Below are 12,293 nucleotides of genomic sequence, written 5' to 3' on the forward strand. Positions count from 1 at the left end.
TGATATGGTTCTCAATCAGAGGCAGGTGTTAGTCATTGTCTCTGATTGGGAGCCATATTTAGGTAGCCTGTTTTGTGTTGGGTTTTGTGGGTGATTGTTCCTGTCTTTGTGTTTGTTACACCAGATAGGGCTGTTTTCGTTTTTTTCACGGTTCTTGTTTTTGTATATTGTTCTATTGTCATCTTTATTAAAGATGTATCAAAATAACCACGCTGCGTTTTGATCCGCCTCTCCTTCAACAGAAGAAAGCCGTGACAGAATCACCCACCACAACAGGACCAATCGGAGTGGTGACAGGCAGCAGAAGCAGGAGCAGCGCAAGGAGGAATGGACATGGGATGATGTATTGGACGGCAAGGGTTGCTACACCTGGGAGGAGATCCTGGCGGGAAAGGATCGCCTTCCATGGGAACAGGTGGAGGCTGCTAGGAGAGCAGAGGCAGCCGGCGATATGAGGGAACACGGCTGGCAAGGAAGCCAGAGAGGCAGCCCCAAAAATGTATTGGAGAGGGGCACACAGAAAGTATGGCGAAGCCAGGTAGGAGACCTGCGCCAACTTCCTGTGCTTACCAGAGGGCGAGAGAGACCGGCCAGGCACAGTGTTATGCGGTGGAGTGCACAGTGTCCCCAGTGCGGGTGCATAGCCCGGTGCGGTACATACCAGCTCCGCGTATCGGCCGGGCTAGAGTGAGCATCGAGCCAAGTGCCATGAAGCCGCTCTACACATCTGGTCTCCAGTGCTTCTCCTTGGGCCGGCTTACATGGCACCAGCCTTGCGCACGGTATCCCCGGTTCGCCTGCATAGCCCAGTGCGGGCTATTCCACCTCACCGCACTGGCAGGGCGACCGGGAGCATTTAACCAGGTAAGGTTGGGCAGGCTCGGTGCTCAAGTGCTCCAGTGCGCCTGCACGGTCCAGTCTATCCGGTACCACCACGCATCAGCCCTCCGGTGGCAGCTCCCCGCACTCGCCCTGAGGTGTGTGTCCTCGGCCCAGTACCACCAGTGCCGGCACCACGCACCAGGCCTACAGTGCGCCTCGCCTCTCCAGCGGTGCCGGAGTCTCCCGCCTGTCCGGCGCTGCCAGAGCTTCTGCCCCCCAGTCCAGAGGCGCCAGAGCTCCTCCGTCCAGCGCTGCCGGAGCCTTCCTCCTCTCCAGCGCTGCCGGAGTCTCCAGTCTGCCCAGCGCCATCAGAGTCTCCCGTCTGTCCTGAGCCGCCAGTGCCGCCAGTCTGCAAGGTGCCGCCAGTCTGCAAGGAGCCGCCAGTGCCGCCAGTCTGCCAGGAGCCACCAGTGCCGCCAGTCAGCCAGGAGCCGCCAGTCAGCCAGGATCCGCCAGTGCCGCCCATCAGCCATGATCTGCCAGGGCCGCCATTCAGCCAGGATCTGCCAGAGTCGTCAGTCTGTCCCGAGCTGCCCCTCTGTCCCGAGCTGCCCCTCAGTCCAGTGGGTTCATTTAGAAGGGTCGCCGTGGTTAGGAGGCCACGAAAGCGGACAATGGGGCGGACTAAGACTATGGTGAAGTGGGGGCCACGTCCAGCACCAGAGCCGCCACCCAGATGCCCACCCAGTGGCCGGAGTCCGCACCTTGGGGGCGGGGGTACTGTCACACCCTGACCATAGTTTGCTTTGTATGTTCTATGTTTGTTCGGTCAGGGTGTGATCTGAGTGGGCATTCTATGTTGGATGTCTTGTTTGTCTGTTTCTGTTGGGATATGTACATACGGTCACTGTGGGGACGACATCGTCAATAAACTTATTGATGAAGCCGGTGACTGAGGTGGTATACTCCTCAATGCCATTGGCTGAATCCTGGAACATATTTCAGTCTGTGCTAGCAAAACAGTCCTGTAGCGTAGCATCCACGTCATATGACCACTTCCGTATTGAGCGAGTCACTGGTACTTCCTGCTTTAGTTTTTGCTTGTAAGCAGGAATCAGGAGGATATAATTATGGTCAGATTTGCCAAATGGAGGGCGAGGGAGAGCTTTGTATGCGCCTCTGTGTGTGGAGTATAGGTGATCTGGAGTTTTTTTCCCTCTGGTTGCACGTGACATGCTGGTAGAAATGAGGTAAAACGGATTTAAGTTTGCCTGCATTAAAGTCCCTGGCCACTAGGAGTGTCGCTTCTGGATGAGCATTTTCTTGTTTGCTTATGGCCTTATACAGCTAGTTGAGTGCAGTCTTCGTGCCAGCATCGGTTTGTGTTGGTAAATAGACGGCTATGAACAGCTTATTATCTGAACACTTTCAACATAGGACTGTCGCCCTAATGTCATCGGAACAGAAAGTTACATTTTTTGTCAAGGGCTTTATATAGGAGGGGAGAGAAGGGCGTGTTTCATAGTTTACAACCAATGTCTCTTCACATGGCCGGGCCACTGAATGAGCAGAGCTTTAACCTTATGAAAACCCAATTCTCTCATTTGGAAGCTAAAATTACATTTAATCTTTTCACAAATACTTTCATATTTAAACATTTAAATTGCACAACAATTCCATGTGAATCTAGAATGTGTAGACTTTCCAAGATACAGTTTATGTCGTCCTTTCATCAGTCATAATGTCTCAGATGCCAACTGATCAGGCATCATATTCATTGAGTACCAACACATATTTTCAGCTGGTTGGATTACCGAAATATGGTTCCTTTTCCCCCACCTTTTGATGTTCCCAGACTCTATATGTTTAACAAAGGCTATTCAAGAGTCCTTCTGTAGTCAAGAGAGAGGAAAGGGAGAAAGGTATTTATGGGGGGTCATAAACCTCCCCCATCAAGCCAACGTCATGACAGTAGGATAGTCCAGTTTATTCATCATCCAGTTTATTTTCCAGTGATTGCACATTGGCCAATAGAACGGATGGTATAGGCAGGTTACCCACTCACCGACAAATTTTCACAAGGCACCCCAATCTCCCCTGTATTTCCGTCTTTTCTTCACACGAATGACAGGGATTTGGGCCAGGTCTCAGAAAAGCAGCATATCTTTTGCGTCAGACAAAAATCTTAATCCAGTTAGAGGTGAGTAATCACTGTTCTGATATCCAGAAGTTATTTTCGGTCATAAGAGACGGTAGCAGCAACCTTATGTACAAAATAAGTTACAAACAATGTGAAAAACACACAAATAGTACAGTTGGTTAGGAGCCCGTAAAATGTCAGCCATCCCCTCCGGCTCCATTCTAAATTTGAGTAAGGATAATGCTGTACACCCACACCAGGAAGGATAATGCCGCACATCCACACCAGAAAGGATAATGCTGTACATCCACGCCCGAAAGTATAATGCTGCACCTTCACACCAGGAAGGATAATGCTGTACAGCCACGCCAGGAAGGATAATGCGGTACATCCACGTTAGGAAGGATAATGCTGTACCTCCACGCTAGGAAGGAGGACGCAGTTCTAGAAGTGAGAGGAAGGCGTAATACATCATTAGTGGCTCGGCTGGAAGAAAACAAAACCAGCGCAGAGGCGTGTAAACTCTCCCCCACAAGAGCACTTCAAAACCTCCAAATGAAAATAAAGAGCAGGTCTTTGCAATGCCACTGAGAAGGACTGATGTGATGTGGCGATTTGTGATAGAGGTCATTCTGAATGATGAGCTACTTGCTAAAATTCCCCATCAGAAGAGAATATGTATAGTCAGGCACACGCATATGTTCACTTGGACCATCACAAACACACAGACAGACAGACACACATACACGCCCACAAACACACAATATGCACACAGTCCATTTCTCTCTTCCTCTTTCTTTCTCTCCAGCTCTTTCTCCCTCTCAATTTCAATTTTTAATTCAAGGGCTTTATTGGCATATGTTGACATTGCCAAAACAAGTGAAGTAGATAATAAACAATACAAATTAACAGTAAACATTACACTCACATACGTTTCAAATGAGGCATTTCAAATGTCATATTATATCTATATACAGTGTTGTAACAACGTGCAAATAGTTAAAGTACAAAAGGGAAAATAAAAAAACATATGGAAAGAGGAGGAAGGAAAGCGCTACCAAGGTACACAATAGTACATTTTGGTAGATAGAAGGTGCTCTTTGGTAAAAGGGGTAAATTGGTCAACAAAAAGAAAGGAGGACCAAAACACTCTTCATATAATTGATTAAAATGCCTTTGTTAGTATGGCATGTTCAATAGAAACAAAGATTTTTTTAAACCGACGCGTTTCGGCTGCATGGCCTCTTTTAAACAGCTTATCAATTAGCCCTAATTGAAAGAGGGAGTGGTTACACAATTGATTGGACACACCTAGTAAGCAATACTATACACATTGAAATACTGTAGCTATGTTATGATAAAAATACAACTCCAAACTAGAAGTATCAGAACACTTAGAAAGGTAGTTCTAACCTTAAATATGACCGGGAGAATTGTCAAGAATAAGAAAGCAATATATTCCATAGTCCACTAGAACACAGCAAAACATGAACAACAACAGTCTAACCATAGCTGAGGGCAATAGAGCAAAATGTCCACTAGATGACAGCAAATGGACCCATCACAACCCTACAGGAAGGGTGAGAAATCCATATCTTCATTTAAACCAGAGTATTTAGTGGCCTGTAGTTTGTAAATCCCAAAACGTTCCCTTTGGTTTAATTGTTTAAGACGGTCCCCTTTTCTAATAGAGGCCGGAACACGATCAATACACATAGCTTGTAGGGAGGCAGGGTTGCCATGTTGCCATGGTTGCCATGTTGCCATGGTGTAGGGACTTGTAGTGCCTTGCCATGGGTTAGTCTTCATTGCCTACCCGTATGGCGTACTTGTGTTCCGCTAAGCGGTCTTGAAGGCATCTCTTTGTCCGTCCAATCTAGAACACCTTGCACTGTGGACATTCCAATCTATAGATGACATGAGTGGTTTTACAGTTAATGAAATGCTTGACGTAATACTCCATTTAGGAAGCTGTGTCAACAAAATACTTATTCTGTGCAATATTTCTGCAATGGTTGCAATGGTTACATTTAAAAGAGCCCTTGGGTTTGTGGTCAAGACAAGTTTTTTGAGAGTCACCCGGAAGATAACTGTGGACTAATTTGTCATTTAGGGTAGGACATCTCTTAAAGTTTATGGCTTCAAGACCGCCTTCAAGACCGCTTAGCGGAACACAAGTACGCCATACGGGTAGGCAATGTAGACTACCCCATGGCAAGGCACTACAAGTCCCTACACCATGGCAACCCTGCCTCCCTACAAGCTATGGGTATTGATCATATTCCGGCCTCTATTAGAAAAGGGGACCGTCTTAAACAGTTAAACCAAAGGGAAAGTTTTTGGATTTACAAACTACAGGCCACTAAATACCCTGGTTTAAATGAAGATATGGATTTCTCACCCTTCCTGTAGGGTCGTGATGTCTTCTAGCTCTATTGCCCTCAGCTATGGTTAGACTGTTGTTGTTCATGTTTTGCTGTGTTCTAGTGGACTATGGAATATTTAGCTTTCTTATTCTTGACACTTCTCCCAGTCATATTTAAGGTTACAACTACCTTTTAGTGTTCTGATACTTCGAGTTGAGTTGTATTTTTATCATAACATAGCTACAGTATTTCAATGTGTATAGTATTGCTTACTAGGTGTGTCCAATCAATTTTGTAACCTCTCCCTCTTCCAATTAGGGCTAATTGATAAGCTGTTTAAAAGAGGACCTTGTATTCCTTTTTTTTGTACTCCCTGACGAAGGCCATGCAGCCGAAACGCGTCGGTTTAAAAAAAACGTTTCTATTGAACACGCCATACTAATAAAGGCATTTAAATTAATTATATGAAGAGTGCCTTGGTCCTCCTTTCTTTTTGAAAAACATAAATATGGGTTGTATTTACAATGGTGTTTGTTCTTCACTGGTTGCCCTTTTCTTGTGGCAACAGGTCACAAATCTTGCTGCTGTGATGACACACAGTGTGGTATTTCACCCAGTAGATATGGGAGTTGATCAATATTGGATTTGTTTTCGAATTCTTTGTGGATCTGTGTAATCTGAGGGAAATGTGTGTCTCTAATATGGTCATACATTGGGCAGGAGGTTAGGAAGTGCAGCTCAGTTTCCACCTCATTTTGCAGGCATTGTGCACACAGCCTGTCTTCTCTTGAGAGCCAGATCTGCCTCTCTCTCAGATTGCATTAGTCCACCAGGAGCATTGAGAGAAACTGGGTCAGAGTATCTTACTGCACTAACCTGACCTAGACTTCTTTGTATGAAATCTCAGACATATTTCTACTGAAAACTGGCACCTCCTTTGTTCATAGGGTTATTAGAGCCTCTTAAATAAGTAGCCTTTTCCCCTCTCCCTTCTTAGTCATCATTCTTGGCTGTTCACCAATTGTGCAGAAAGAAAATTCCAGTCTGCCTGTGAACAAATAACTCCTCTCTGCTCTGTACAGTATCTCTATATCTCCGCCTCTAGCCATTCATGTGATAATATCTGCTTTTCTTAGTTAATTTCAGTCACTTTCCCATCTCATCTGCACAACTGTAGAGACATCCAGCCTCGTTTTGTTGGCGAGAGAGAGAGAGAGACATTGGTTGGTTTTGGTTTGGCCATGTGCTGGTGGGGCGGCTCTAGGCATAAGTGGTCACTTAGGGCCTCAAGCTGCTAGGGGGTCCCCAACCTAGGAACTCAGTTCGGGGTCAGTTGAATAGTAGATCAACAGAACGTTTGAAATTTGGCTGTGCATCAGTAATTTTTCTCTTGTTATGTCAGTCACTGACAGTTACTTAATTAGCCATGTCAGCAAAACATTTAAATAATCTAGTCAGCTGTCTGAACTTGTAGCAAATCTAATTTTATTGCTCACATACACGTGTTTAGCAGATGTTATTGCAGGTGTAGCAAAATGCTTGTGTTTCTAGCTCCAACAGTGCAGTAATATTTGACAAGTAATATTGAACAATTTCACAACAAATCCAAAGTAAAGGAATAGAATTAAGAATATATAAATATTTGGACAAGCAATGTCAGAGCAACATAGACTAAGATACAGTAGAATAGAATAGAATAGAATACAGTATATACATTTGAGATGAGTAATGCAAAATATGTAAACATTATTAAAGTGACAAGTATCCACTACTGTTGTGTTGTCTGCAAACTTGATGATTGCCTGAATACCTCCAGCAGTAGATAGTAGAGTTAGAATTGGAGTGGTGGGTTCTGGTGTGGAGTCAGTTCAGTGGTTTTGAAATCCATTGTGTACTTTATTACTTTAATACACTACTGGCTACTCCAGGCTGGTGAGATGATGCTACTGCCTACTCCAGGCTGGTGAGATGATGCTACTGCCTACTCCAGGCTGGTGAGATGATGCTACTGCTTACTCCAGGCTGGTGAGATGATTCTACTGGCTACTCCAGGCTGGGGAGTTGATGCTACTGGCTACTCCAGGCTGGGGAGTTGATACTACTGCCTACTCCAGGCTGGTGAGATGATGCTACTGCCTACTCCAGGCTGGTGAGATGATGCTACTGGCTACTCCAGGCTGGTGAGATGATGCTACTGGCTACTCCAGGCTGGGGAGTTGATGCTACTGGCTACTGGGGAGGTGATGCTACTGGATACTCCAGGCTGGGGTGGTATTGCTACTAGCTACTGGGGAGATTATGCTACTGGCCCCTGGGGAGGTTATGCTACTGGCTACTGGGGAAGTGATGCTACTGGCTACTGGGGAAGTGATGCTACTGGCTACTGGGGAGGTGATGCTAATGGATAATGGGGAGGTGATGCCACATGCTACTGGGCAGAAGATGCTACTGGCTACTGGGTAGAAGATGCTACTGGCTACTCTAGACTGGGAAGTTGAGACAATTATTTGTCATTTGATAGGAGCGGTTACATTTGCATGACAGCTATGTGGTAATTACTAGCTTTATGTGGTAATTACTAGCTTTATGTGGTAATTACTAGATTTATATGGTAATTACTGTACGTGCTTTATGTGGTAATAACTTGCTTTATATGGTAATTACTAGCTTTATGTGGTAATTACTAGCTTTATGTGGTAATTACTAGCTTTCCAACAAGAGGATGAAATCTTATCATCTTTCAGAAGTAGCAGTCTGCTACTTCCAACAAGCCCGGATTTACCCTGAATTAAATTGTTACGTGATTAGTTTCTCATTGTGTGCATGAGGAATTTCCCCTCTGTCCATTTAGACTGTAGTACAAATCCTGGAGCTGATATCGAAACAGAAATCCCCTCCCGCTGATGGAGGTATTATGCTGTCAGTCACAGTGGACAGCACAGGATGTGGCAGTGGAACATCACACTCCTAATGAAGCCGGATGATTTTTCAGACCCACAAGACATTACTCCACAACCCTAATGGGCATAATATGCTAGTGTCAGTCACATCCACACTGGTTTCTGTATATAACCAGAAACTAGACACTTCCACGATCAGAAACAGAGAAAGAGGAAAAGTTTGCAGTGATAGATTATATACAGTACCTGACTTCACTTTCTTTAATGTGACCTGCCAGCTCCTCCACAAACTTCTCCCCCTTCATCCAGTAGATGATATGTCTAGACTCCCCGCTGTAGCCAAAGAAGGCCTTACAGTCTAGACTGAGGGGCATACCTGAAATGACAAAGAAGGCAACATTTGACAAGCGCACATTTACCTGAGAGAACTGAGAAAAGAACCCACTGGCAGTCACACATACACATGTATACACAGACACATAAGTGCACACACACACACACACACACACACGCTCCAAGCTCTATCACAAACTCCTTTGAACAACACTGTCAACTAAAACGACTGCCCATTTCAAATAACACACCATCATGCCCCATCTTGGCCCAACATGGTGGTGGGTCCACAACATCCTAGGCTGAGTGTGTAATAAGGTGGGGTCCTGTAAATGCTTTGCTTATTGAGTGCAGGCTAGGTGCCCCCTGGCATCACAGGGAAAAATCTGCTGCATCCAGCCAGCCCAGGGGTCTCTACAGACACACAGGGCCAAACAAGTCAGTTGGTTGGTTCCAAACACCACGCGTATGACAAGCTACAGTAATGCCTGCCAGTCCGGCATCTCCAGAAATCAAAGGCTAGGATTACTGTGATGATCCAAGAAACAAGTGACCCCTTCTGCCACCCCCCATCGTTCTCCTCCACTCCCCCAGGTTGTTTGAGGAAGCATCACTTTGGATTTAAAAAATGTGTTTTTGGCAGCAGAGTGTGTGTGTGTGTGTGTGTGTTTGTGTGAGTGTGTTTGCTCTTCCCATGTTCACAGGGGTATGGGCTAATGAGGTGTGGCAGGTTAGTCTTTGCAGATGGCTCCGAAGGTCTTACAAGGTAGTAAAAGCGTTCACACGTCGAGCCGTTTGGATAAACATCGGAATCAACATGACTTTGTGCTGTAGAGCTGTCAGCTCCGAGAGAGGGCTGGAGACGTATGATCTGTGCAGCTGTCTGGAACCTGTCGTTAACGGAGACTGTAACGATAAACAACTCTCAAAAACAATACTCTTAAAAACCCGCCTCTTGCCCACTTTTTTCATTTGCTGATGATTATGTAAATCAAATAATATAATTAAGTGCCAGTGAACCTGTTTCACTCTCTCTCTCTCTCTCTCTCTCTCTCACTCTGTCTCTCTCTCTCAATTCAATGGCTTTATTGGCATGGGAAACATATGTTTACATGCCAAGGCAAGTGAAGTAGATAAAAAACAAAAGTGAAATGAACAATACAAATTAACAGTAAACATTACACTCACAAAAGTTCCATAAGAACAAAGACATTTCAAATGTTATATTATGTCTATATACGCTGTTGTAACGACGTGAAAATAGTTAAAGTACAAAATATGGGTTTATTCTTGTCACGTGTGCTCCCTCTCCGGCCTCTAGGTCACCAGGCTGCTTGTTATGGCACACACCTGTTACCATCATTACGTGCACCTGCGCATCATCAGACTCACCTGGACTCCATCACCTCCCTGATTACATTCCCTATATATATGTCACTCCCTTTGTTTCCTTCCCCAGGCATTATTGTTTCTGTTCCAGTGTTAAGTCTGTGCGTTGTTCGTGTTTCTTGTTTAGTGTTGCGTTTATTTATTAAAACACTCACTCCCTGAATGAGCTTCCCGACTCTCAGTGCAAATCGTTACAGTTCTTCACTGGTTACCCTTTTCTTGTTGGTTACAAATCTTGCTGCTATGATGGCACACTGTGGTATTTCACCCAGTAGATATGGAAGTTTATCAAAATTGGGTTTGATTGTGTAATCTGAGGGAAATATGTGTCTATTATGGTCATACATTTGAAAGAAGTGCAGCTCAGTTTCCACCTCATTTTGTGGGTAGTGCGCACATAGCCGGTATTCTCTTGATAGCCTATGGCAGCCTTTCTCAATAGCAAGGCTATGCTCACTGAGTCTGTACACAGTCAAAGCTTTCCTTAAGTTTGGGTCAGTCACAGTGGGCAGGTATTCTGCCACTGTGTACTCTCTGTTTAGGGCCAAATAGCATTCTAGGTTGCTGTTCTTTTGTTAATTCTTTTCAATGTGTTAAGTAATTATTTTTTAGTTTTCTCATGATTTGGTTGGGCCTAGTTGTGTTGCTGTCCTTGGGCTCTGTGGAGTCTGTTTGTGTTTGTGAACAGAGCCCCAAGACCAGCTTGCTTAGGGGACTCTTCTCCAGGTTCATCGCTCTGTAGGTGATGGCTTTGTCATGGAAGGTTTGGGAATCACTTCCTTTTAGGTGGTTGTAGAATTGAACGGTTATTTTCTAGATTTGGATAATTAGAGGGTATTGGCCTAATTCCGCTCTGCATGCAGTATTTGTTTTACGTTGTACACAGAGGATATTTTTGCTATATGTTGAAGAGATTAGGGCTCAAACTGCATCCCTGTCACGACTTCCGCCAAAGTCGGTCCCTCTCCTTGTTCGGGCGGTGTTCGGCGGTCGACATCAGCGGCCTTCTAGCCATCACTGATCCATTTTCCATTGGTTTTGTCTTGTCATCTTTCACACCTGGTTCCAATCCCATCAATTAGATGTTGTGTATTTAACCCTCTGTTTCCCCTTATGTCCTTGTCGGAGATTGTTTGTTTGTTTGTATGTGATGTGCATGTTTTATGTTGGTGTGCGACGGGTTTTGTACCCACTTTTGTTATTTTGTACATTTTGGTTTTTGGAGTTTTATCAGCATTTAATAAACAACTCGTTTTTACCAAGTTCGTTCTCCTGCACCTGACTTCCCTGCCACCAACACGCACCCATTACAATCCCTATCTCACCCCATGGTCCTGTGGAAAGAAATAGTTGTTTTCCCATTGTAACCGCACACTTGTTTGTGTACATGGATTTTATAATGTTGTATGTTTTTCCCCCAATATACCACTTTCCATTCATTTGTATAGCAGACTCTCATGCCAAATCGAGTCAAAGGCTTTTTTAAATCAAAGCATGAGAAGACTTTACCTTTGTCTTTTTGGTCAATTAGGGTGTGCAGGGTGAATGTGGTTTGTCATACGGTAATTTGGTAAAAAGCTAATTTGACAGTTGCTCAGTACATTGCTTTCACTGAGGAAATGTATGAGTCTGCTGTTAATGATAATGTAGTGGATTTTTCCAAGGTTGCTGTTGACGCATATCTCATGGTAGTTATTGGGGTGAAATTTGTCTCCACTTTTGTGGATTGGGGTGATCAGTCCTTGGTTAAAAATATTGGGGAAGATGCCAGAGCTGAGGATGATGTTAAAGAGTTTAAGTATATGCAACTGGAATTTGTTGTCTATATATTTTATTATTTTATTTAGGATCCCATCAACACCACAGGCCTTTTTGGGTAGGAGAGTTTATATTTTGTCCTGTAGTTCATTCAGTGTAATTGGAGAATCCAGTGGGTTCTGGTAGTCGTTAACTAATTGAAGAGGAAAAAAGCAAAGAGCTTTTACCCTCCACACTACCTGTTTTGCTATGAGGAGGTGACTTCCCCTGGTATTGTCACATGGGAATGATGCCTCTATGTCTGGCAATCTTTCCAGGTGGACAAAGCCACTTCATTTTCAAATCAAATCAAAGTTTATTTATCACATGCGCCGAATACAACAGGTGTAGACCTTGCTTACTTACAGGCTCTAACCAATAGTGCAAAAAGATGTTAGGTGAACAATAGCTAAGTAAAGAAATAAAACAACAGTAAAAAGACAGGCTATATACAGTAGTGAGGCTATAAAAGTAGCGAGGCTACATACAGACACTGGTTAGTCAGGCTGATTGAGGTAGTATGTACATATGGTTAAAGTGACTATG

The 12,293-nt window shown here is 44.3% G+C and overlaps 1 protein-coding gene across 1 annotated transcript in view; it reads right to left on the reverse strand.

Moving 5' to 3' along the window:
* LOC112256032 (X-linked interleukin-1 receptor accessory protein-like 2) overlaps positions 1–12,293 on the reverse strand; it is a 424,604-nt gene that overhangs the window by 49,310 nt on the left and 363,001 nt on the right. Inside the window, exon 7 of the mRNA XM_024428971.2 lies at positions 8,475–8,604. Within this exon, the coding sequence (XP_024284739.1) occupies positions 8,475–8,604 (130 nt within the window). The remainder of the gene's footprint in view (positions 1–8,474; positions 8,605–12,293) is intronic.

This window comes from Oncorhynchus tshawytscha, linkage group LG08 (assembly GCF_018296145.1).
Source record: "Oncorhynchus tshawytscha isolate Ot180627B linkage group LG08, Otsh_v2.0, whole genome shotgun sequence".
Lineage (NCBI taxonomy): Eukaryota > Metazoa > Chordata > Actinopteri > Salmoniformes > Salmonidae > Oncorhynchus > Oncorhynchus tshawytscha.